Raw genomic sequence first — 22488 nt, 5'->3', positions numbered from 1 at the left:
ACTTTTGACTACCAAATATGCAACATCCAAGTCTTGTCTTTAAAGATGCCATCTTGTGTTTTGGAGCTATGGACAGAAACCTATAGCTCAGGGGTGATCAGTACTGGTCTTTTAGTCCTGATGCCTTCCCAAATATCCCTGCCCTTACTGCTGAGTACCTGTTCAGCCAATCAGAAGCTGGAAGTGCATGAATGGGTAAGAAACAAGCAGGACAGTGGTTCTGCAAATGTCAGCTCGGCCTCTCTTTTTTTCAGCTGTCACTTCGTTGTTACCAGTGACAGTGTTTTTGATTCCCTCGTTGCTCTTTCTCCAGCTCACACCAGGTGTTAGCCTGTGAATATTTCATGAGCACTCGATGCTGTGCTATTGGTGCACAAAGGCCGTTTTGAGCGCCTCAAACAGCCGAGGCTGGAAACAGAGGCCTATCAGTTCGACTTGGGATGCAAACAATTTTCAGGACAGCTAAAATTAAATTAGGCAAGGGGAGAGGCCAGGGTGCAGCACTACTGCATTGCTCGACACGGCAAGGCTTCTTTACTGCACACATAAAGCATTCCATGGTGAAATGAAAAACAGGACAGGGGGAAAATGTGCGACACAATAAGCTGTCTGTGCAAGTTTTCGGGGAAAAAGACGAGAAGGCATGTCAGAGGTATGAAGTGTTCGCAAGGGTGCCAAAAACTGTGCATGGTGAGATAGATACAGTAGACTCATAGATGATAGCACCACAAAGAGCACAGTATGACAGAGAGAAGGTCTATATTCATATGCTCTGAAGCCCATTCTCTGGACATAGAAAGTCTTTGACTTTGCACTCTTGTCCTTTCCAATACAAGTGCTGAGCTTCCACTGCATCTATAAACCACCCTTTGATCAGAGTTAACATACTGCATATTTGCTATGGATGGATATTTGGATTTATAGACAGTTATGTGTTGCAGAAGAAGTAAATGTGTTTCCTAACAATTCCAGTGCAAATTTCTCAGTAAATGCGAGACAATTACACAGTGACGTTTTTGACCGGCTCTACGTCCTAGAACCACATGTTAAATCATTAGATGAGGGTTGTTTTCTAGAATCAGGTTTAGTGTCGAGCCACCTGAGGCCGTGAGTCACTCCAGCCAAACCAGGGACACTCAGAGGTCAGCATGCCACGCACACCACAGTCTCCAGTTCCTTATTGCACGACTGAATGAATGCCAGCTATTAATATCCGGGATGTCAGGGATGCCTTTCGTGGAGAGCTCTGGGGAGCAACAAGGGACAGAATGGAAGGCGAGCGCGTACAATGAGGGTGAGGAGAGGTGAGCAAAACGTAGTAAATGCGCCTGCAATAGCTGGAGCGAGTATGAAGTACAGAGATGCCACTCACAGGCTTGTGTAGTAAAGTTATCATAAAAAAGCTAAAAATCCAACTGACCTGATTGTTCCATGCGCAGTACAGATCGCAGATGAGACTCCAGTTGTTGTTGATCATACAGTCAAGGACTTTAAAAGTAGCCATTTTTTATTTCGCTGAACAAACCCAAGCTGCCCAGACACCTGCCCCTGAGCCGCACGTACGGAACCCCGCTGTGCCCCGCGGCACGCTGCCACCTTGACAGAGTCGAGGGGGGGGGCATCAGAAGGAGGCAAAGGGGGCATCTCTGTGCCCATCTGCAAACCCAGCAGGCATCCTGTCAGCTGTGGCCGTCGCCCCAGACGCGCTTCATTAACAATATGCTAATGATACGTTGTGCAAGCTCTCGGGGGAGTATCTCAGACGAAGCATTTGAAAAATAGAAATAAAAAAACAAAAACAGCCTTATGCAGAAAGGAGTTATCAGCAGTCCAGTGCAAAAAAGTCCACTTGGTTATCAACTTGCAGGAGAAGCATCACCATGGTTACGCAGTAGCATGCAGACCGGCCAGTGGAGGAGGAATGAAAAAGGCAGCAGAGCGGAGAACATTTTCTCTCTCCACCTGCACTTTCTTTTCGGGACCGGCCCGTTTTGGATTCTCTCTCACTTGCTGCGATGGTGTCGATCTGGTCCCGACAGGCTGCGCCTCCCTGTGCTTGGCTCTGCAGCGGCGGTACCAGGCGGAGGCAGCTTCAGAATCAGAGGCTCACTCTAAATCAACATGAATCAGGCCGCATTGCAGGACCGAACAGAGGCGAGAGCAGCTTCACAATACCCTGCTTCTTCTTACTTCTCATACAAGACAAATAGGTCCATCACAGAGTCGATGAGCACCTTCCTCTGCTGCGTCACATTGAGGTAAAATACACTTGCAGCTTGTGAGTCCTCGAGAGGCTTCCTGCGGTCCCGCACAGAAGATGATTGATTCCATCTCCTCACTGACTCGGCACTTTTTGTTCCTCAGCACAAGTCATTTATTTCAGTTATACTGAAATGTTGATCCTACTTTGCAGGAGGAAAACTCAGGAGGAGTGCCGCAGCCCCCTCCACCACTAAATCACAAATAGGCTCCTTTAAGTAAACGAACATCCCATTAAAGACTTCCTCTCGCTGTGGGACGTCAGCTTTTGAAAGAGAAAAATATGCCGGAAGTACATGAAGGGAGAATTAGGACAGTACTGGACTCCAGAGACGTCTGGGATGTTTTATGTTCCTTCCACGCTTTGATGCTGTGTGACGTCCAGATGGTTGTGATTGTGACATTAGGTGTAAGGTGGCTTTTACCAATGAGATGTTCTGCGCTCACCTCCAATAAGAAACACCATTAGCAATTAGCAGTGAAAAGTAGCCTGAGGTGGGTTCAAGGTATTCACAGTTTCAGAGACCGAACACCACGTTTTGTCTAGGACAAAAAGAAAAGGTGCAGACAACTTGAGTCATTATATAGCCACAAGGCTGTGTGTTAGGTCAGGAGGCTATAAACACCGGTCAGAAAGGTCAGAAAAGTCCCCAAAGGCCACAGAGGTAATCATGAGCCCCACACCATCAACACACCAGCTGGGGAGATGTTGTTTGGTGCTCAATTTCTAAACCGTCCCCTATTATCAACACGCCACATCTGTGCTTTCGTTGGCTGATTTCAGCAGAAACAGTGCTAATTAAAGTTAAAAATAAGCGTGAGGGATGCTGCCGAGAACACACAGGAAGGCGAAGCCAAGCCAAACCAAAACCCCTGCTCTGGTCTCCACATTCAACACACTGCAGAGAAAGACATCATGTAATACACGACCACAGCAAATTCCCTGACGCCCATAGTCACAAATGTGGCCGTTAGTGGCCTCGTTACAGAAAGAAGCTGTTTGTTTTAGATTTGTGACATCACTCCAGTCCAGATGAGCTCATGCTGCAATAATCCTAAATATAAAACACTGAATTAATAGGACACAAGTGTTCAAACACGCACACAGAGAACCGCTGTGACATCATCCAGTAACATGTGTATACACTGCCGCTACAGACCCCCCCCCCCCTTCAAGTCAGGATTAGTCCAGTGATAGAGTAAAAGCAGGAGCCCTTCCCCCCACAATGAATCCAATATAACCAGATCAATTGTGAGTTATGGATCCCGTGGCGCCTCCAACCGCGTGGCCCTACAGTACTCAACAACAGAGCGCACATGTGCATCTCATGGAGGTTACCTCCGGTCAGGCACAGACGTAGGACTTTGAGCTTATTGAGGTGGTTGACAGACATTAGCTTAATAAATTCAAATTTCATCTGCAGTTTATTAAGACTAAAGATCCGCTATTGATAGGATTTATCATCCAAATTATGAAGATTATTATCTCTTAAAAGATAAAAATGACAAAAGATGAAACTAGTTGTTTATAGAACCATTTAATGTTTATTGTTTTGTTGAACAGAATAAACACTGAAGTTGTCCATTTAAATAAAAGGAAACAAATCGCAGCATCACAATTAGAGGTTAATTTGCAATATGTACTCATGTAGTCAGACGAACCTGGATCTACCGAAACCAAGGTCCTCTCCATTCATGAAAAGCTTCCTTCATGGAGGTGCCTTTCTACAATTCTACTGCTGACGCTGACAGGAAATAATGTGGTTTCCTGCCAGGACCTCAAAGCCCACACTAACACCGTGGGTAAAGATATGTCCTGATAACACCCTGTTACATAACAGTCAGCTGAAAACAAATGCTGCTGTTGAACACGTGGTCGTACGCAGTTTGACACACGGGTTCTAAAAAGTAAGAGTGTTTCCAGGAGTGTCTGTCTGCACTGTCACATAAAACACACAGTGGCTTCAGAAACTAGTCAGACCACTTCAGCCTTTGCTTATCAACTCTTAAATGGTTGCAGAAGATATATTTATTATCTACACAGTGAATTTTTAATCTGTGGTTCATAAAAGCTGCGAGATACGACAGGAAGGACTGCATCACTTACAAATAAGTGATGCAGTTAAACACGGCAGTTTTGAGTTTTCAAGCCAAACGCAGTCAGACGGGAAACGTGTTGACGGCCTTGGGCTTCTGTAATGGATAGTTTCTCAGCCTGACTGAGCATTAGACTGGTTTTGTTCTGCCTGTCTGGCTGCATCTGCAACCCTCCCCCTAGAACCCCAAGCTCTCACCAGCATCTTTCTGGCAGCGACACTGAGTCAATTGGCAGCAGAAAGAACAAAAACAGATAAGAGAAGTAGAAAAGGTGAGGTTTTTTTCCAGTAATTGAACTCTGCTCTGCTCGCTCACCTCTGGCCTCCCACTATGCATCACTGCAGAGGAGCCACGCTGAGCATCAACGTCACAGCGCCACAAGAGGAAACACAAGAGAGCTCCTAGACGCATACAGCATGCACATATATTTGGGTTCACCTTGACTCCGAGTGGTTGCAGTTATTGTCCTCAACAGGACAGAAATAGCAACAATAGATGGGAAGTTTGAATCTGATAAAGGATGCCCCCTCTCCAAAAGAAAACCCAGTTTCAGTTTGACAACTTGAGCCAAAACACTTCAGAAAATTCCCCAGACACACTCGATCCGCGACTGCGTGTGCTACGACAGGAGCCGGGTCAGCTTCGTGTCACTGTCTTTTGCTGGATGTGAACGAACCCTGATGTGCTTCCCGACACACATTTGCTTTTTAAATGTATGCAAAACAGTTTAGCCAGCGCTGTGATTGATGAACTGCCATTCCTCTAAACACAGATAAATTTGTCGGTCACATCCCTGACACACTTTAACTGAAATAAACCACGAGAGCTGTGAGATGATGGTGTGAACACTAGTAATATTATTCATCTAAGGCCTGGAGCTGAATATTTCCTTACAAAACAGGCTCTCATGCGGCACAAACTGACCACTAGCGCTTTTGGCAATAACGTTACTGTCCTGCCCATTGCTTCCAAATCCACAGCCCAGAAAAGTGTCCAGGAGAAAACGGGCGGCACTTCCCTCACACGATTCCTTTTTTCCACCCTCCGACACACGCAGCATTCATTTTTCCATGAGTTAAATATAGCATCTCTAAAAACACGCGGGAATAGAGGACGGGTGAAAGACAGGCATGTATGCGACGGGGTGGGAGTAGGGGAGGGAGGGGCCGCATGTAGAACAAAACAGAGACCATCAGAAGCATGGAGCACCGCCACCGGTCCCGGCCTCTTAAGGATGAGGAAGAGTTACTATTGCTAAATCTATAAGAACGGCAAAATTATAAATAAATGTAGCTTTGAATGCTGTACATACATGTATTGAGTGAAACAATACCAAGGGCCTCAGCTGCCTCATCTCCCCAGCCATTATCACCCTAAGAGCAGGTCAACAAAGGTTCCTACAGCGGTGGATGTGAATGAGGCCACGAGAGAAAGAGACAGAGGCAGACGTTTCACATGTGGGCTGTTTTCCTCCTAATGACCGGGGCAGCTGTGTCTAAATTACCCCAGCGTTCCTGCCATCATTTTGGCAGTAGCAGGGTGGAGGGTGCTGGGGGGGTGATCTTTACACCCCTTGCAAACTCCCTCATTAGTGAGCCAAGATGATGCAGGAGAGCAGGAGGGGGGGGGGTCCCGGTCCCGCCCGGGGACAGCAGTTCATGAGCAGCGAAGCTTGAAATCTGCATGAGGTTTGCTTCGTTTGTGTCGTGTACGAAATAAAAAAAGAGCCGCTTCACTGTGTGTCAAGCCCTGGGGTGTAAAGAAGTAAGGGCTTAGCACCAGCAGTGACTCACAGGTCACTCACGTTTCTGGGAGTCATGTAGAAATGTTCTGGTCCTTAATATATTAAGAAAGTTTAATTCAATTTTATTTTTATCAGCCCACTTTTGGCGATTCAGTGTGTAAACACACATCTGCAAAACATCAAGGTATGTTATACTAAAAAGCACCAGTGCCAGTTAGTAGAGTTCCTGGGGTTGTGCAGGTCTCAGTGAGAGAGAGTTACAGTAAGTGATGCTATGAGAAACACTTATTGGACCAGAGGAACGAACGCGAGGACAAACTGCACTACACAAAGACCTGCTGCAGCCCGTTTACAACAAGTCCTGTCAGTTTTAAGAGAAGAGCGAAGGCAAAGCAAATGAAGAAAAGTGGAGCTAAATCCAACCAGAACCACTTTCACATCCACAACTTAGCAAGCCAGGATTTGACTCCACCTAAAGTCACCTGTGCTGCCTTTAACTAAAACGCTTCCAGGATGCTGCTTTTCCACGTTCCCGAAGATTTCTGTCGTCCGTCCTCAGCTAGTTCTGACACAGTAAGAGGATTACAGCCACACACAGCACTGCTGCCATTTTCTAATGATGGATTAATCCAAAACAAGCCACGGCTGCAGCGTTATGACACGCATCAACCCGGGCTGGACTGTTATGATCGAGATTGTGATGATGTAACCACTGAGGATGCAAAAGGCAGAAGATGAGCTCCACAATGTGCCATTTATCAGAGGCTGGCATGCCGAGCCACAAAAGACCCAGTAAGATTAGCGCTGTAAGTATAAAACCTCCCTTTGTGCACTTAAACAGTTGTCCTAGTCGGGAAAAAATGAACCCCATCACCCCGAACGCTGGCAGATGTGATGTGCTATGTGCTGCAACACTTAGCTCACACTCACTCTGTTCCTCTGTGAGCACATGACAGCGTTTGTTACTTCTGCAGCTTGTCACAGGTTCTGTGAAAGCGGTAACATTTTTCAAAGGGAGTTGATGAAGTTAGTCCCAACACAGTCTGGTGGGTCTATACAAATTCTTCACAGGTATTGAGGTCAACTCATGCACAAACTGTACGCACATCTGTAAAGGACAGCGTTTGTGGCACACCATTCAAAGCTATTGAAAAGTCAAATGTCACATATCATATTGTGTCTTTTAACGTGTGAAGGAGCAGACTGGACGGTGAACCAGCACGTCTCCGGCCCGTCTTACCTCGCAGGACGGAGTTATGCCTCTGTGTTTGCTCCCTTCATTGTCCTGCGGTGAATCACTCCAACGTGCTGCCATCATTTCATTCCAAACCGCAGAGGAGGGAAAAGTCCTTAAGAGCCCACATGGAGGTGAGAGGGGCGGAAGCCAAACAGTATCAACAACAAAAATGAGAAAAGAAAAAAAAAATAGGAACGATTCTAATCCACACCGTCTTCCTTCTTCATGTCCATCAGTGGATGAAATCTGGACACAGAATAAACAGGTTAGTATAATAAAAGTGGGGCAACAAAGAGGAAGATAACATCTGTCCCGTGCAGGTCAACACTGAAACATCTGCATTACTGTATATGTGCAATGAATAATAAGATGCAAGGAGATACTGTACTCTGAAATATACTATAACCATTTAATGTCACGTGAAATTCCAGGTCCCTATATTTAGAATGACTGCAATCTTTGCATTGTTGTTTCTTTATAATCTGTTTAGTTCAGCAAACATAATAACAGTGAGGTGAAAATGTGTTGGCAGTTCCTCTGAGAGAACAGCTCCAGCTAAATGAAGGCAGTGTATGTGCGTACGTGTGCGTAATGGCAGGTGGACAGTGACGTTTCCTTTTCCCGCTGTTGTTGTCATTTCGTAACCCTTGGTAAAAAAATAAATACATGGCATATATTCACAAAAACTGACATCTGCATGAGAAAAAGGCGAATTCGTGGTTCAATATGGAAGGAAAGTGCACATCAACACGTTAAGGACTGCGGTGCCAAAAGCGCCACACCAGCCATCACGAATCAGCCATCGGCTAAATATAAACAGACTGAGGATATTAAATGTCTCAACACAAGACGCACAGACAGCGAAACCACCGATTTTATTTATTATCCAGTCGCTTTTGGCTCTAAATCCCCTCCGGGGTCGCCGTTGAGGGGCAGAAGCGAACTAAGCGGACGACAGGTTGTTGGTACAACCACGACCTACCTGTTAGAAATACAGAAAACCTCCCCGGGAGGATGAAGCGAACACGCAGTCCATCATCGTGTGCGGAACGAGGTGTCGGCGGGAAGTCACGGCCGATCCGAACACGGGTGCGAGCGGCTGTCAACAGATTACAGAGCGGGGTCTTCACTCTCCGCACTGGGCTCCGCTCACTGGCCGCTCGAGCTTGCTACCTGTTAGCAGAAATCCGCCGCAAAAAACACGGTAAACACCCTCCAGCGTGCGCTCCTCCGCCAGGGAGGCCCGGCGAAAATTAAGCCCCCGGTGTTCATTCATTTCGGTTCATTTCCGAGCCTCGCTTCGGCGCAAATATTGTCACAATACAAACAATAAAAGTAACGTGTACTCCTGCGTGGTCCCCGGTTGGCGGCGCGAGAATCTGCATGCGGATCCACGAATCTCCAGACTCGGATGAGGCCACGCCCTCCACGCACGCCCCCCTCGCAACGCGTCGCCCAATCAAGCTGCCACTTTAAATTTGGAAAATTGAAGCGGGCCAATTGGAGGCACTGTTACATAACAATATCAATAAAGAGTGAAAGCTGGTCCATTCATGGTACTGGCAGAAAACCCCTCTTTTCACCTTTTTAATTCATATTTATTTGACCCAATAATTTTTTTAATTTCTTAAGAAAAGCAGTATAAAGTAGCTATTTAGATATTAGTGTGTGTGCTTTACTATTTAATGTAGTACCTATTGTGGCTGTTTCATTCCAGTAATAGTAATTTACTTTATAGACTGCTAACTCCATGGACGCCATGTTGTAGATATTTCAAGGCTTTTCCAAGCACTCAACACATTCAGGACAATAAACAATAAACAGGTTTAAATAAACAGGAATTAGCGTGTAAACACTTTATTCCCACATTCTGCCATTAAGCCATTGAAACCCCTTAAAGGATCTAATGTAAGCACAGGGACATCACTGTAAAGCAGGAGGAAAAGCCCCGAGGCCCACACATATGCTGAGCTCTCCAATTCCCTGACATTCAACCGGTGAAACATATTTGTCTTTCCATTATCAACTGTAACAGCAGTGTCCTTAACTTTATTACAGGGCCATGTAGGGCACGGCCGCCACATGGGACTCCACAGAGCGTGAAAAGAAGGGCTGCACAGCTGATCCGAGCAAAGACAAAGGCCGATAGTGTTCTGTTTGCAGGCTACTCCAATAGCACAATAGAAGACAGGACAATAGGACTTTTTTGGCCCATAGTGTGGTGAGGTTTCCCTGGTTTCAGAGAGGAGCTATTGTTTAAGAAGCTGGTGCACCCTCATCCAGACAATAGAAACCTACACTGATGGAAGTGGCACTATGCATTATGTGACTGCAAGCATGAGCTTTAATTTATTGATTCATTTAATGCTATTTGTTTGTTTAACACATGCACTATTAATAATGCAGCAAGAGGATCGTATTTATTGATTTTGCAGAATGTGAGACTGTGTATCAGATAATAAAGTAAGTAGTGGTAGGGCTGCTTTGCTGTGTTTCCACATAAACAATCCACAGTCAGTACAGTATCCTTATGGACTACACATGTGTAAAAAAACTTCCACTGGCTTCAGTATCTGTGGTCATTTCCAAAAAACTTGGCCCACTTCACTCACTACAGCAGTGAAGCCTCCTGTGCAGAACAGTGCTGCAGCTTGAGGCACACATGGACAGTGGTGCTGTGTGTTTTCTGAATGGGAATAGAGAGGATTTCAGTTCAATGCGTGGGGAACAAAGCTCAGTGAGGAATTACAGTCAGTAAATATTGGGCTGAATTATGAATTACTGAGCACTTACAGTGTCTTCTGTTATATATGTTGGAGTATAAACCATATATTTTGAAGCATTTGTGAGTAGTCGCTGTCGCTTTCTTAATCCTAAATTTGAAGCTGCAGAGTCACAGTGACTGGAATATTTAGCAGAGGACGGATTAGGAGCTCTCTCGTGGCAGCCAAATGTTTGGCTGGATTAGAACATCGCACAAAGCCCAAGTTGTTTGCCCAGTGTTCGGATTAGGACAGGTGGAGGTGACTCCGCTGCTCTGCAGGAACACGTCTGTCAGGTAAGACTAAAGAATTAGGTAAGACTCCATCCATTGAAGACATCATCCAGAATTTAATCCACTCAGGTTTTATTGAAGCAAGTGATGGTCCCACTCAGGTCCTGGTGCCATGAGTGGATCTGGCTCAGGGTTTGAAGAGCTATTGAAACACAGCAACAGCCAATCTGCGCTGACCTCTGGCCAGACTGGAACAATGAGGGCTGGGGAGGATGTTCTTTCTATTTCTGTACCGAGATGCATCGGTGAAGCAGTATTTATAAAACTCTAAAGTGGGAATCAAGAGCATAAATTTTCTATCTGGTGAATAACTAAACAAATAGGAATGTGCCATGCCAGCTGTGTGCTGTTTGTTAAGATGAATGGCTTTGGGGTGTAGCTTTATATATTTGGTGTTGATCTCCTTATCTAACTCTTGGAAATACATTTCCCAACGCCACATGTTCTTTTAAGAAAAGAGAATTTAATTAAAATTTAATATGTTTTTGCAATAAACACATGTTCAGAACTGTGCTGGTGAAATCAAATACTGCTCCGTCTCATGTTATACAGAATGCATGGATGTGTGGTCATTGAAATGTACAATTGCCATTTTGTTCCTTTGTGCTGAGCACAGTTTACCTGTAGCCTACTTTCTGAGGTCGGCCCCATCCTCTGTTCCCTTGACAGAGCACTACAAAGCTGAAGGATGCGAAACCTGAAGGGCTTTTTGTCCCTTGTCGCTTTCACCAAGCCCTGAATCAAGGTGAAAGACAATGTCCTGTGGGTTCCCAGGCCAGTGCAGGGGGCATTAGTGCTGGGATACGTTAAACACCGCCGCCAAGCTGATGTTTTATGATAAGGGCATTTGAGGTTGCAGCTGCAGGTACAATAGGAGTCTTTGTGGATTTAGATGCACAAATAGCACACATCAGAAGTTTCCTTGGTTTTGCTTACCTCACTCTGTCTCACCTTCATGCGACACGCACAAGTGATAAACTCTGGTTTTCTAGGCTCTGTTTACGCTACTCCGTGGTAACCTGAGAGCGTTTTGGAAGCACAACATGGAAAGAGGCTGCTCCAAACCTCCCAGAACTCTCTTTTGTTTGCACTCACTCGTATTATCCAAGTAGGGGCTCATTTGTCAGGCCATTTAACTTGGAGAGGCCTTGTGTCTGGAGCTGAACCATTACCTTCGACTGAAAAAACTCATTTACAGCAGCATTTCTACCAGGATGATGAACTGATTATGATCATTGACTCTCTTTCTGACTTTTATGTGGAGCAAGGAAGGGTATCAGACTTAAGTGGCACTTCAATACAAAGTAAACACAAGAGACAAGAGACTCTGTGTATCCAGAAGACAAATGGGCTGAATTCCTCAGTAACGCCTGTGTGTGTACATGTCTGTTACATGAAGTGAATTGTCAGGTGATTAAGCATGAAGTGTGCATGGCCATGAGTGGAAGACAGCCTGATCTGTCTGTTGACATACATCATTTTTTATTTAATTTGTTGAACTGAGATGATGAAAAATGATTTTCTTTTTCTTTTCCTTTTCTTTTCGACTTGTGGCTTTGCTTCTTCTCAAACCTTGTACTTCAACTTCCCAGTCTTGCTGATGACACAGATATGCTGAAGGAGAAACGTGGGTGAAAGAAGAATTACTCTAAATCCATAGTACAGTACATGTTTCAGTCCCGTCTCATGAGCTTCACATTTCATGAAGGAAAAACATTTGTTTAAGAAAACCCAGCCCATATGGAAAATTCCAGCACGTCCTGAAAACTAAATCTGCAACACACAGAATGACATGATGAAGCTTGCAAGCATTTAAAAGGAGGGAAGGTAATCTCCCAAAATATGAAACGTTCATTAATCTGACTTGGGGTGTCCCAGAGGTTCAAGCCATAATTCTTGTGTATGATAAGCACAGATAAGGAAGGAAGCTTTAAGTCTGCTTGATAATAAGATCCTAACCTCCACATTCCATAGGTCGCTCTCCTTCAAACTTTCGTAATGCAAACCACCCCCTGAAACATGCACCACAGTACAGTACATGAAGTCAATGTGTGGGGAAAGGTTCCAGTTCTGACTTAAGCTTAAAGAGGAGCAAGAAGAGGTGAAGTCACGAGTGAGTCAGTGAGAAGAAAATGTGGAAATTGAGCCACATTGATGAGATTCTGACAGGACGACGATTCTGTGTCTGATTATTTATGAAAAACTAACTGGGGGAGCACTTTACACAGACGGCATCACCACGCTCCTCCTCAGGCGGAGAGGACACCTGCTGAGTGGGTTTCAGTCAGATGATGCCACTCTTGGATCTACTGTGTTTACCTTTTTATAGTGTCTCTTTCATTTTGTTCTCACATCTCAAGGTCAGGTGTCTTGTGCAGGAGTGAGAAGATCGAGGACTTACGTTCAAGTCACGGAAATATTCATTGTAGTCCAGGGCGTAGCCAACAACGAAGTGGTTGGGGATTTCAAATCCAACATCTATCCAAAAAAAACAGGGAAATTAAAGAAGTAATGTGTGTAAAAAAATTTAAGAAAAACAATAATAACAATAATAATAAACTGTTTAAATTAATACATGAAACAATTTAGACATGAGGATTACGGAGACGTTGGCCTTTTAGAATTCTGACAAAAAATCAATAATGACATCGAACCAACCACAGACACCAGAAAGGTCACACTGTATATTACAAGATCAGCATTAAGTGACAAGAGTGTTTCCTGTTGGGTCGACTTGAAGAGGAACAAGTGAATGGTAACATGAGACACCATGCATGTTGTTCATGGATCAAGGATTCTGAAAATAAACACTGAAGCAGGCATCAGAGGTTAAAATCGAAGTACAGCTTGTGGTCGCTGCTGCTGCTGCTCCACTCTCCCACCTTGTAATGGTAGTGTACTTACAGTCTGTCAGACCTTCAGCCATGTGTGGAACCCTCTTCACCAGCAGTCTAAAGCACACATTAAATAAAATGCTGTTGTTCTTTAATGTAATAAATGTCTGTTTAACAAATATGTTGTGCATCCAATATAAGGAATAAAACAATGCTAACACTTAACTGCATTACACATTAAGTAAATCACTATGGTTACAACCACGGTCACTGGAACAACCCACAGACAAACCATAGCAACTGTGGGCTTTGGCTGTCATATACTCAGCATTTCCTCTAGTGGGGAAAACACAGACGGCTGAAAAGGTTTCTCACCCCGCGACCTTGACCATCTTGGGTTCAAAGGTCTCCACATGCTTCAGAAGGGCCTTCATGGTTTTTCCTGTGTCAACTATGGCCTTAGGGACAGGAAGAGCAAGATGAAGAGTGAGGGTCATGAGACATCTGAGAACAGGACGAAACCTTTCCAAGATTAGCCACTATATAGTGTATATTAAATATGTTAGCACATCAAACTGTAATGTAAGTGAAAATAAAACCATTATTTCCCACTCACCTCAACTATGAGCACGCTCTTAAAGCCAAGAGAGAAGAACAACACAAACCAATTAGTAAAACATCACAGTAAACAGCAAAGTGAAACTAAAACCCCTGCTGCTGATGTGACATTTACATTTAATGGATACTGTATCTATAGCAGCACTGTTGGCAGCATCTTCAGAGCCTGAACAGAAACACTGTGTTTCTCCACAGTCACGAACATCTGTGTCCACAGAGAGCAGAAGTTGCCTCTAAGTGTCAGTGTGTTGCACACTTTCTCTGCCAGGGCTTCAAATAACTCCTTGTTCTTGTTGGCAGCGTGTATGAAGCTCTTTGTGAGAGTATCTATGGGTTGGGGAGAGTGATCAGGGAGAATGCAGGCGCCCGGCCAGTGTTCCCAATCCACACCTGAACACTGTTACATAATAAAGGAAGTTAAAGGAACTGAAAAAGTTCACCCACCACAAACATGAATCGGGCTGATGAGTTCATTTCAATACCTGGTATACCTCAACCACAAATGTCAAGCTTTTGATGGTGTGAAACTATCTGCAAACTGTGACTCAGCCTTTCTTTAGAAAGCTACAAAGGTTGAAGTTTTGGTTTGTGTAATATTTCCACACATACAGTACAAGCCTTTAATGATGCAGTGAAGTGAACGCTTCATGTGTGACACGCTCGTCGGCCGTTCTGTTTGTGTTCCCTCTGACCTCTCTGCCCACAGTGAAATGTGTCTTAGCCCAGTTAGGAGAACTCAGCATCATTCATTCAATGAGCATGGGCATATTTGTGCCTCGTTTCAGCTGAGCAAGTCAAGTTTGTGTCCTGTCTGTATGCTGAAAGGAGGGCTAATTCCTCATGATGTGTCCTCTGCAGACTCGCAGCGCTGAAGATCAAACAAAAGAACCAGCCCGTAAATCTGTTTGGTGGGAACATTAGTTCGCCTGAAATGTGTGATTCATGACCTCAACGGTGAAGGGCAAGAAACTTGCAAAGAAATAGAATAATTACAACAATAAACAAGAGAACGAAGGCCTAAACCTGGGTGATAAACTGATTTCTACTCACCTTTCCACGCAAAAAAGACAGGTCTCTGCTTCCTATGATGTGCAGGTCCTCTGTTGACTGATCATTCTAGGAAGAAGAGTCAAAGCTGTAAACAGGATTCCCATGCAGGCGCCCTGATCATAGGGATGCTGTGAATGTTCTGTGGCTCAGAGGAAAGGGAGATTTATGTCACAGCGGCTACATGGTTAAAATCATCCTAACGTAAACAAAGTCAGGCAGCCTCTACCTCTGCAGGAAGAAAAGCTTTGAAGAACAGCTGCTTTGAAATCAGAGCCGCACATGCATCACTTGGAGAGGAGGAGGACTGAGCCCTGGGGGACAGGTCACAGTGTTCCTCCATGACGGGCCAGGCTGACTAACTGTGTCATCATTGGACACCGTTAAGGGGTAGAGACAGAGACGGCTTTCTATTATACATAAAATGTTTTATTCCCATTGGGATGTGTTTAGTTCCTAATTCATTTGCATGTTGGTCTGTGGACAGAAATGCATGTCCCAAAAATACAGGTCATTGCATATATTATTATTGCAGTATTAGATTGTTATAATCTACATGTGTCTTGGTCAAGATAGTTCCTGGTTTTTATTACCCTATGCATCACTCTGTAGATATAGTAAGTGTGACTTTCTATTAGCAACAACTACAGAACCAGTTAACAATCTGATATTTCCTTGACCTGAGTTCTGCAGTGGCTGCACCATCATTCGTCCTTGAGGTGTCCTGCTGTAATGTGAATGCTCCTCATCAAACATGAACAACAGTGACATCTAGTGGCCGAAGCAAACGTCTGTTGCATCTCTTACTGGACGTTCATGTGGAAAAATAACAGAGGTGTATTTCTGGACATTTTTTGTACTGAAAATACCCAAAGAGCTGATCAAAACCGATTCAATTTTAAACAATTTAAAGTGAGAAAAAGTGAAAAAAGTTCAATTACAGAAGAAATCTTTGCTCATTTTGCCGAACCATTTTAAAGAGAGATAAACAGATGAGAGATAAGGTTTACCAACCAGGTAACTCTTCAAGCGAATGAACTCCACACGTGTTTCTAGGTATTTGTTTGAGTTGCGGCCAAGCACCTTGATGGACTCCACAAGATCTGAGCAAAACTTGTAGCCTCCCTTCAGAACACACAGCACCATGATGTTGTTGTCCCCAAAGTCCTGCATGACGTAACGTGCCAGACGCTCTATCCTGCAGGAATATACAACATATCAATACAGCTACACATCTTCAGAAATTCTGCATGTGAGCTCACATGCTTTTCTACCTGTCCATGATGACCCCATGCGGGATGTAAACACACTCGATGTCTGTGTGGTAGTGCTCAGGATATGTGAACAGGTCAAGACTGTAACCTGGCCAGTCATCCTCGATCTACAACAGACACTGTACAGTTAGTTATGAAGGTGTTAGTTGATCTAAACCACCAAAACCCACAGAACCAGTACTATGGGAATTACTAAATTCATTAATTACCTTTTAGAATAGCCTTCTAATACTGTTGTATAAAAACAACAAAAACTGTGAAGGATATAAACAATGTAATCTGTAACCTTGAGGGCCAAACAGCAAACTTGTTTTAAAACCGTTACTGGATTTAGCTTAATTATGTTTTTCTGGCCTAGAATAAACAAAAACCTTTAAGGTTTATTTTATAATGAGCTTACAGTGTTCCTTTAATTAAATCATAACTTCAAGGAATTATGGAAAAGCAAATATCCTAATTAATACAGCCAGTCCACAGCTGAGCAAATAAACTAAAACAATAACTCATCTTCAGTTAGTAACAATATAACCCAAATCTCTGGATTCAGCCAAGCATATTTTATGTGTTGAACATACCACAATGCCCCTTTTTGTCCTGTCGTTGTCCATCAGTAGCAGTGCTGAAACAGGCTTCAGTGAAGTAAATGGCAGGAGCCACTTCAGTGGTGAATGTTGAAAGTCACAAAAATAGCAAATAGCGAGAAAATGAGGCTAATACATGTTACTGTGAAAAGTTACAGAGCAAGAAGAGAAACAAGAACGTCAAATGATGTCCGGAGACAACTGTGCCACATGGACTTTGGGATCATGCTCAAGTCATTTGCGTGAAAGGACCACGTTGTTCAGGTTGTGGTGAATTGCAGGGATAATTAGCTTCATGTGATATCAGTCTGGTATGTGATTGCGTCACAGGCTATTGTGTCAAATGGAAAAGAAAATGGAAAAGACTTATGCTTTATAAATGTTTGATTTTTGTACATTTTATTCATGTTATGCTAGCTTTTACTATTGTACAATTAACCATGCACTAGAACATTCATATACTGCACAAAACTAATTTTATTTTTCTGAAGCTTGTGTGGTATCCAAACTATTGAAAAAGTAAAGACTTAAGGAGCAGCAAATCTGATCAAACTCAAAGTTTTTTATGTCCTAGTAATTGGGTATATAGATGGTTTTGAATCTCTCTATGCGGGAGATGTCATTCTCCAGCTGCTTCATTGCTGCTTCAAGGCGCTCCTTGTGGGTTTTCTTTGACAGGGTGTCGGTGACAAGGGAGAGGCCCTGGTATTCGTGATGCAGCTCATCCCAGTTCTTCTTCAAACCCTGGGTGATGGATTCACAAAGAAACCCTATGTTACAATACTACAATCAAGTAGTATAGAGTAAACAAGTTTAATACAAGGTATTTATTTGATAAGTAGGGTTTAAGGGCTGTTCATGCAGGCATAGTTTAGATATACACTGTCAGATCATTTTATGATCATTACCTCCTAGTTTAAGGAAGAATTTTTCTAAAAGTTTCAACACATAACATCATCCAATTATGCTCCTGTTCCCTGGAAGCTTTAGAGGAAGATATATGTGCTTGAGTACCTCCAGGACGGCTTGTCGCTCTTCGTCAGACAGGTGTTTCATGGCTCCCCGTTCCCTCTGTTCTTTTACATAGTTGTCATATGCTTCTTGAGCCCTTTGCTCTTCTTCCTTGTGCTGCTGAAGGTACTCGGGCACTTCACCATAGTCCTGCAAACAGGCGGTAGAAAATCGAGACAGGTGTTCACAGATACAGATACTGTTCTGCAATCTATAACAAAGTCTATTGCACAACATCGTTTTCAATGTTGGATTAAGGCCCAAATACCTTTTTTCTAATGTACTTGGGGACTAGTCCTGAGTTTTCAAGGAGCTGTTTGTGTCCCTTGTGGGTGTCAACGCATGTAGGTTGAGGCTTCATAGGAACTACTGTAACTGTCTTTATGAAGTCTCTCTTTGTGTGAATGCCCATAGGAGGGATGTCTGTCCTTAAAGGCACAGGCGGCTTCTTCATGGTGCAGGTGTGACGTCCCTCTTTTGAGCACTGCGTCTCTGAAAGTGAAAAAAACAAAGCATAAGTTGCAGATCATTAAATAACTCGACCTACATAAAACAAACTGCACTCACGGTCAGTTAGTTTCGCCTCCTTCGAATGCTTCTTCAGATATTTGTCTGGAGATGGGACCTCCACCTTTGCTGGTCCCATTGTTTTTACAGCATCTTTAACTAGTTTTTTCTCAAGAGCAACTACTGGCCTAAACTTGGACATATACCTACAGACAAAGCATATAGAAAAACAGACGTTATTCTCCTTCATTTTATAATAAATCCAGTTAGGTTCTTTAATCACTGTTTGGTTAGGTTAAAATTAGTGTCATTAACTTTTAAAGCTGACATTTATTAGCTCATTTAAACCTATTTATGTAGTTCGCTTACCTGTGGCATTTTACTACAACACAACACATACTGTCTCCTAACAAGTTTCCATTTAGTAGCTAACTAGCTACAGTATCTCAACTGGCTAAGTAGCGCTTGCTAACTACCTAACTACTGATAACAAAGCTGCAATAAACGTGACCCACCGCGGCGGTTTTTCTACATTAACCTTTTCCTCTGGAAGAAGGTTGAATACGCTTTCTTGTGGATGCCCAACTTCACCCATTTTGGATGATCTCAAACAGCGGAGTTGTGATGTGATCAAAGCAAATATTTGTTTGAGAACGCTCTACCAGTTAGTTGCTAGGCAACAACAGAGTAAACGTTGCCTTCCCTTGCAGGCGTAAAATAGGATTTTTGAACTTAAATCATACTTTTACTAAAAATCTAAATTTGAATTCTATTTTGACAAACCTTATGTTTTTAACATAGAATGTCTCAATTTTGCTACTTTAAATTTTACTTTGTTGCGTAACGTTCAATTATTACAATTCGAAAGCAATAAAAATATAAGCGTGATGGAACGCAGTTACTTTAAAATTATCAATATTTCATTGCAGATATGAACAAAATAATTAATTAAAAGTTTTTAAAGTTAATAACATGCTATTAAAGCCATCGCGTTCCTTATTTTCCCATCATGCATCACATGGATGGAACACAATTTTGTCCCTTTAGGCACACCGTAGTTGTTTATGTCGATCTTTCCGCGTTATACGTGGTACGGTTTTTGTATTAAAGCTAGTTACCAAGATTAACCTACGTAAACAAAATGAAGGTTAACCCATGCTTACGGACGTATTACGTAAATCATTCACGTAAGTGTGTGACTCGTTAAAACTACGATGGCAATACTGCGTCAGCTGAGGAGCACGTGCAACGTTATTGCAGCTACTACCTTCAAACACGTGATCACATAACGAGTCGGCTAGTGTGATTACAAAGTTTAACCTCTTAATAAAAGTATTTTCTTTTTGCGGGATTAAAGAAAGAAATTAGGCTGTGGACTTCTAAATGGGTTTGCTTCTCAAAAATCACATTGCACTCAGGGCTGTGAGTTTGTACCAGAGGCCATTTACAATCTCAAAATCATGGCTTTCCACGGAAGCATTGCTAGGTGAGAGGAGCATCCTGTCCTCCTGGAGCAGGAAAGACAATAGTGGGGAGGATAGTGGCTCACAGGCTGGGACTGCCTGTCATTGACGTTGATGACGACATCTTGGAGAAAGCATGGAAGATGCCTGTGGCTGCAAAACTGGCAGCAGTCGGTGGAGAGCGCTTTCTGCAGGAGGAAGGTCAAGCCTTGTGCAACCTCTCTGCATCTGGATGTGTTGTTTCCCTGACAGGTTCTAACCCTCTGCACTCTGCGGCGATGCAGCACGTCAAACGGACCGGCCTGGTTTTCTACCTCGACGTGGACAGCGAGGACATCATAGGGAGACTGGCCAGGATGAAGGTGAACAGGATCGTGGGTCAGGAGAGAGGAGTGTCCATGAGGGAAATTCTGCATTATAGGAAGCAGTTCTATGAGAAATGGCTTGATGTGCGGGTTCTGTGTGGACGAGGGGACACAGTGGAGGAAGTAGCGAGGAAGGTACTGAAGGTGGTGGAGCGGTATCAGAACCACGCTGCCGACACCTATGTTTCAACAAGGTGTGACTGTGAGGGGTCCTTAAATGAGGAAACACGCTTCAGCGATGCGGTTGTGGAAGGCATGCCCACAGACGGAGGCCTCTACGTCCCCAAAAACGGCGTCCCAAAGATCGATGCTTGTGAATGGCTGAGACTAAGAGACATGTCCTACATAGAAAGAGCAGGTGTTTTACTTGAAAAGTGCATACACCCTTTGGATATCCCTCCGTTGGATCTCAGAACGATGGTTCACAAAGCATATGGGTTGAACTTTTCCAGTGAGGCAGTTGTACCTGTCAAACACCTCCACCACAATCGGTACATTCTGGAGCTTTTTCATGGCCCCACTGCTTCGTTTAAAGACCTCGCCTTGCAGCTGATGCCACAGCTCTTCGCCTACTGCCTCCCGCCGATGTGTAACTACCTCATCCTAGTAGCCACTTCTGGAGACACCGGTAGCGCAGTGCTCAGTGGCTTCAACACACTCACTGGCACTGACCGACACAGGACCGGCGTGCTGGTGTTTTTCCCAGAGGAAGGGGTGAGCGAAATTCAGAAACTCCAGATGACGAGTTACAAGGAGGGCAACGCCAGGGCAGTCAGCGTCCAGTCGGACTTTGACTTTTGCCAGAGGGCGATCAAGAGGATGTTTGGAGAGTCTGGGCTGATAGGACACCTCGCGGTGGAGTACGGCACCGTCCTCAGCACGGCCAACTCCATTAACTGGGCGCGATTGTTGCCTCAGGTGGGATATATTTATTTATATTATATTATAAATTACATATTAATTTACACACACAGAAAGAAAAAGGCTTTTGTTAATGCCCTTTTCTTTTTCAGGTGGTCTACCATTCCTCGGCCTACCTGGATCTGTGCAGAGATGGTGTTATCACGTTCGGGGAGCCCATTGATGTGTGCATTCCTACCGGTAACTTTGGCAATGCTATGTCAGCTGTGTACGCCAAGCACATGGGAGTCCCGATCAGAAAAGTCATCTGTGCCTCCAATCACAACCGCATCGTCACAGACTTTATCACCACAGGCCAGTACGATCTGCGAGGACGTCCCCTGCTGCCCTCGCACTCGCCGGCTATAGATATTCTGAAATCTTCAAACCTGGAGAGGTTTATCTACCACGTCTCGGGTGAAAACAGCCGCCTTGTCAAAGAGCTGTTCACACGATTAGACAGACAGCAGCACTTTGAGGTTCCTGAGCCTCTTCTTGGCAGGATTCAGGAGGACGTGCTGGCTGGCTGGTGCTCTGAAGATGACTGCCTGGCCGCCATCCAGCGAGTCCACGCACAGACGGGCTACGTCATGGACACACACACAGCCGTCGCTAAAGTCGTGGCTGATCGGCTGCAGGACGGTTCGTGTCCTGTGATGCTTTGTTCCACCGCTCACTTCGGCAAATTCGCTCCTGCTGTTTTTAAAGCTTTACAAATCCAACATATTCCAGAAACTCCTGTGGAGCAGCTGAAGATACTCAAACGGACTGCATCAAAACCAGAAATGCACAGAGACATGATGAAGTGCCTGAAGGGAGGTGGCAGGAGGGCACACGCTGTTCGTCAGGCAGATTACAGTGTGATGGTTGAAGAGGTGGAAGGCATGATACAGGACAGTTTTTTGAAAGTAATGTAGGATTACTTTAAAGTTAAAAGTAAGCAAACAGCAATTAAGCTTGTTTCAACAGTCCACTCCTTAACTTAATTTAATAAACTGAATGAACGTGCAGAAGTTCAGTCATTCAACTCATAATTTGAAGTTCACGCCACAGCAGTTCTTCTTACGATTCTTCTTACGAAGTTTATACAATAAAGACAGATCCTTCAGCATATACATAAAACGATAAACCAGGTAAAAATTGTGATAAAATTGAGTGTAAAGATATATTGTAGAAGGTGAAAAGCCCATATGAGTCTTGAGGGTTGAAAAAAAGCAACTCATTCATATTTATTATACCATAAAGAAGCAGTAAATGACTTGTATGGGGATTTAAAGCCTATTGATTATGCAACATTCTTTTACATCACTGTCTGGAATGCTGGTCCACTAGATGGGGATGTGTATCTCTCTAGTGTCAGGTGGGAACATTGCAGCCAACAACTCTGTAGCAGTGTATGAATGTAACCGTCTGGCTCAAAAGGTCAGATAAAGCAGTAAAGTGTGATGTTAAATCAACAGCTGCAGTCATGGACATCATTACAATTAGTTTATTGT

General features: G+C 43.9%; 4 protein-coding genes across 9 annotated transcripts in view; 1 reads left to right on the top strand and 3 right to left on the bottom strand.

Moving 5' to 3' along the window:
• Positions 1-8731, bottom strand: part of LOC114853005 (rho GTPase-activating protein 21) — a 53170-nt gene extending 44439 nt beyond the window's left edge. For 2 of the 4 annotated variants that reach the window (XM_029145806.3, XM_055507831.1), the window contains exons 1-2: positions 8320-8731; positions 7341-7583 (exon numbers count right to left, since the gene is read on the bottom strand). In XM_029145806.3, the coding sequence (XP_029001639.1) occupies positions 7341-7418 (78 nt within the window). In that variant the 5' untranslated portion in view covers positions 7419-7583; positions 8320-8731. Of the gene's footprint in view, positions 1-1420; positions 2240-7340; positions 7649-8319 lie in introns of those variants that run through there. The other 2 variants (XM_055507833.1, XM_029145805.3) reach the window with 2 other exon arrangements.
• A 2104-nt stretch (positions 8732-10835) lies between these two features.
• Positions 10836-16983, bottom strand: prtfdc1a (phosphoribosyl transferase domain containing 1a). Of its 3 annotated transcripts, none has more exons than XM_029148996.3 (9): positions 16741-16983; positions 16166-16272; positions 15975-16089; positions 14895-14960; positions 13843-13860; positions 13602-13684; positions 13297-13343; positions 12794-12870; positions 10836-12006 (listed from the first exon to the last, which is right to left on the bottom strand). In XM_029148996.3, the coding sequence occupies exons 1-9, from the start codon at positions 16771-16773 to the stop codon at positions 11959-11961; spliced, it is 594 nt and encodes a 197-aa protein (XP_029004829.2). In that variant the 5' UTR covers positions 16774-16983; the 3' UTR covers positions 10836-11958. The 3 variants fall into 3 exon arrangements, with proteins under 3 accessions (XP_029004829.2, XP_055364015.1, XP_029004828.1); XM_055508040.1 differs by having other exon boundaries at positions 15906-16089; positions 16166-16284; positions 16741-16981; XM_029148995.2 differs by having other exon boundaries at positions 15906-16089; positions 16741-16980.
• A 145-nt stretch (positions 16984-17128) lies between these two features.
• On the bottom strand, positions 17129-18946 carry enkur (enkurin, TRPC channel interacting protein). The gene is made up of 5 exons (XM_029148993.3): positions 18780-18946; positions 18325-18470; positions 18026-18249; positions 17761-17907; positions 17129-17490 (listed from the first exon to the last, which is right to left on the bottom strand). Exons 1-5 carry the CDS (start codon positions 18857-18859, stop codon positions 17317-17319), a joined length of 771 nt encoding a protein of 256 aa, XP_029004826.1. The 5' UTR covers positions 18860-18946; the 3' UTR covers positions 17129-17316.
• A 361-nt stretch (positions 18947-19307) lies between these two features.
• LOC114853246 (threonine synthase-like 1) lies at positions 19308-22449 on the top strand. Its single transcript, XM_029146395.3, is given in 3 exon segments — positions 19308-19766; positions 19768-21010; positions 21106-22449. Coding segments are annotated over 3 exon segments (2166 nt in total). The 5' UTR covers positions 19308-19647; the 3' UTR covers positions 21910-22449.
• Positions 22450-22488: the final 39 nt, after the last annotated feature.

The sequence above is a fragment of the Betta splendens genome, chromosome 4, assembly GCF_900634795.4.
Source record: "Betta splendens chromosome 4, fBetSpl5.4, whole genome shotgun sequence".
NCBI classification, from domain to species: Eukaryota; Metazoa; Chordata; class Actinopteri; order Anabantiformes; family Osphronemidae; genus Betta; species Betta splendens.
Note: the sequence above shows the minus strand (reverse complement) of the source record. Positions and strands in the feature narration are given on the sequence as shown.